Here is a 3,925-nt window from a genome sequence, read left to right as displayed (position 1 = left end):
TCTATAAACTGGTCAAGGGAGACCAGCAGGCAATGGGAGAGTCCCTGTTCCCCCAAGCACTACTGGGAGTAGCAAGGAATAACGGTCATAAATTGATGGAGAGTAGATTCAGGCTAGATACCAGGAGGCTCTACTTTACAGTCAGGGCGACTAGGATCTGGAACCAACTTCCAAGGGAAGTGGTGCTCGCTCCTACCTTGGGGGTCTTCAAAAGGAGGCTAGATAGACACCTAGCTGGGGTCGTTTGACCCCAGCATTCTTTCTTGCCCATGGCAGGGGGTCAGACTTGATGATCTGCTCAGGTCCCTTCTCACCCTATCAACTATGAAACATGTATATTGACATGAAAATGCAGGAGCACAGAATGCACATGGAAATTTCAGCAGCAAGGTCTACACAGCATAATGGAAGCTGCAAAATATGGCATAATTTAAATTTCTGGCAAATCTTAACTGTGAACAGCAAAATGTGGTTCACCTCTGTGACCCAGAAACTGTCTCCTTGCCAAACATCAAAGTCCTGCTGCAGACCACAGAGACATTAACCTCTTAAAGAAAAGGTCACATTTTTATAAAGTTTCCATTAGATAATTAGATAAAAGTTTCCTTTTAAATCATCTTGAAACAGAAACAATTGCCACCTCCCTTTACACATGCACATAATATAGTACAATTGCAACTTTTATGGATCATTTTAGTATTGCCCAAATTGTTAATTTCTTCAGATTTAAAAATAAAAAAAAACCTTCAGAGATATTATTATTCATGTTTATATTTCAAAATAAATATCTGGTTAAATGTCCTTAGTAGCAATGTCAGTTGTTCAAATCATCTATTTAATCCATGGACATAAAATTCTCAAAACTTTTTCTAAAATAAAAACACTGTATGAATTATTCAGTTACACCTCTCTGTGGAAAAGCAAAATGAGAACTCTGCTTAAATGAACCAGTATAGCTAAACATGTATTTAGTGATTCAGTAATAATAACAATATCTAAAGTTTCAGATTTGAAGGGCTTGAGCTATACAGAAAAAGCAAAACCAATTATCAGCTCTGTCCTCATGCATTGCTCTAGCCCTACCTAACCTGCCTTACCAGCAGGTAAAATCCTACAAATTTTCAGCTACTTTTTGTCTTCCCTTTTCCCCCATGAATGCATTTTCAGCTGCTTAAACTTTAATGTCCCAGACAATTTCACCTCTGGAATCAGGCAAGCCATGTCCACCCAACACAGAGGTGTTGTACTCTGTGAGAAAAGAGGGGAAAGAACCAATGTGAATATGATGGAAGATACCGATTTTGAATTTTAGCTGACATCAATCTGGAAAGAGATTTTCAGCCTAGATAGCTAATAGGGCCATGCGAAGCTTCAGTCCCTGATTCAATTCAGTGGAGATTCATCTCGATTTGGTGGCCGAATCTCCGAATCCAAATTGAATCAGAAGACCTTTTAATCTCTCCAAATCGACTCGGAACCCTCCAAATCAATTTGGAGAGATTCGGTGATTCAGACATAGAGACAGCTTTGAAAGTTTCTTCTACATCCCTCTAGGTAGCAGAGGCTAATGAATGCTGTGGCACACGGAACATCCCACTGAAACACAGGGGGCTCCCCAGCATGCTTAGCAGCAGACCCAGAAGTGGACCAGAAGCACTTCCAGGTCCACCAGGGAGTGTGCTGCGGGGACCCCCCACACTCTGCTGGCTTGGCGACTGATGCCTCCTGGGTCTGGGGGGGCACCCAGGGTCCTCCTGCAGCTGATCGCTGGGCCAGGGGGGCATGGAGGGGGGTCCCCAGCATGCTCTCCGGCAGACCTGGAAGTGGACCAAAAATACTTACAGTCCACTTCCGAGTTCGCTGCCAAGCACCCTGCACTGCTGTGGGACACTGCATCCACCGCAGCACCGCAGTGATCACGAGCTGTGCTGCTACTTCAAGGTATGTAGAAAAAACTTTTAAAGCTGTGTCTGTGTCTGAATCGCTGATTCACCGAATCAGCATTGAATCATCCAATTCAGATTTGGCCGAATCGAATCGGGGACAGTGATCCGAATCAACGGACTGAATCGCTGTCCCTGATTCAGGCCGAACCTGAATCAAATAGGGCCTGTTTCACACACCCCTATAAATTAGCTCACGTTGAGCTCCATGTTGCCGCGGTTAGTCTCTGTTGGTACCACATCTAGCTCATTTATAGTTAAGATTAGGAATATCTAGGGTGCAGTCTGCCTATAACTGAACAGGTGAAAATGGACAATAAAAATGTTTCCTTTTTCATTACCTTTGAATTGATACTCCCCAAAAGTATCCTGATTTTAGGTGGGAGGGACTTTTAGTTTGCTATTTTACAATTTCCTGCCAACCTAAGGAAATGAACTACCAGAAATCAAACACAGGATCTTCAGCATGGCTATGTGAAAAACTACTTCCAGTGACCATGAACAATTGTGTAGATCTCACTTGTGTATCACATAAGCAAGGGATGGGCAAAATCTGGCCCACAGAATCCTTTGGTGGGCTGAATCCGGCCTATCTTGCCCACAGCATATCCCTCAGCCCCGCCCAAACCAAGCATGGGGAGCAGCCCAGACCATGGCGCATACAGCCAGTCTTGCTGCTCCTGAATGCGTAAGCAGGACAGACAGCATGGTAACTGGACCCAGCTTCCTGACAGCCCCCATGGCGATGGCTTACTCTGCCCAGCTGCCACTGCCAGTGTCTCTACTGCTGCCATCAGATCCGACCCCATTGTCCGGGCATTCCAGCCCATCCACTCTACACCTACTACCGGCAGTGCTGGATGGAGTGGGCAGGGTCTCCACGGACATGGGCCTGGGACCTCCGCAGGTGAGGCACGCTTAGCTGGGCAGTTGGAATAGGGCCACAGGTGGGCAGGTAGTGGCATCCAGGAGTGCGATGGGAGCCAGGACTGTGGGGCAGTGACAATACAGGGACAGGTTCTGGGGCACAGCTGTAACCCGCTCCCTGCATAGCCCTGCCCATGGAAATGGCTCCTGTTGCAGGAACGTGAGTGGAGTGGATCATGAGTCTGTTCCAGTCCCTGGCCCCATGTCACCGTCCTACAATCCTGGCACCACCTACCCACTCCTGGACACCACTCCCTGCCCACGGCCCCATCCCATCCGTCCAGCAGGACACACGCTGTTTGTGGGAGTCCTGGGCTGGTGTCCATGGACACCCTGCCTGCTCTGTCTGGCACCCCCAGCAGCGGGTGCACAGCGGATGGGCCTGGGGCCAGATAGGATCACTTGCTCCCCCCCAGCAGCTCACCGAAGCTCCTTAAGAGGCCCCCCAGCCCATATAATTGCACACCCAGATATAGACAGTAACAGTTGATAGGCTAAAGAATTGCCATCAACTATGTCCATGGAAAGCAAAACAACATGCATAATCAATTATGAAATAAGCATTAAAAGGTACTTAAGTCATATGCACCTTATAGGGACCAATCAGTCTTCTTTTGACATCCAACCTGTAACTTCTAGATTGCTCTGTGTCACCCATATCTGTTGCACGCAATCGCAGAATTTCATATACTCGCCTTGTGTGTTGCTGATTAAAAAGAAGAAGAATGTGAATATAAAGATGTTGCAATTTGCAGTCTTACTGAAGAATATTTTATGAAGCAGAAAGATGCAAAGAACTGTTAAGCTATTGTTCCACATGTATCATGATGAGGCATTCATAGATTATTAACACAAAAAACACCTAGATTTCCATGTCTATTTGTTTCTCTTAACCAGCTGGCCTGGCAACCCAATCTCCTACCCATGATCTTTCTTCTAAAGTGATTTCTCTCATGCAACCAGTGTGTTCATTCCCAAATGTACTTCAGAATTCTCTCTACCATCTGCAGTAGTGCTTCAGAAGCTACACATCTCTGTAGCAAAAGATGCTACTC

The 3,925-nt window shown here is 46.1% G+C and overlaps 1 protein-coding gene across 1 annotated transcript in view; it reads right to left on the bottom strand.

Annotated features, from left to right (window-relative positions):
* HAT1 (histone acetyltransferase 1) overlaps window positions 1–3,925 on the bottom strand; it is a gene marked incomplete at its 5' end in the record, with an annotated part of 63,870 nt that overhangs the window by 11,685 nt on the left and 48,260 nt on the right. The window contains one exon of the mRNA XM_019522873.1: window positions 3,460–3,576. Coding sequence (XP_019378418.1) covers window positions 3,460–3,576 — 117 coding nt within the window. The remainder of the gene's footprint in view (window positions 1–3,459; window positions 3,577–3,925) is intronic.

This window comes from Gavialis gangeticus, unplaced genomic scaffold (genome assembly GCF_001723915.1).
Source record: "Gavialis gangeticus isolate Ggan-Ray unplaced genomic scaffold, GavGan_comp1, whole genome shotgun sequence".
Classification (NCBI taxonomy): Eukaryota; Metazoa; Chordata; order Crocodylia; family Gavialidae; genus Gavialis; species Gavialis gangeticus.
Note: the sequence above shows the minus strand (reverse complement) of the source record. Positions and strands in the feature narration are given on the sequence as shown.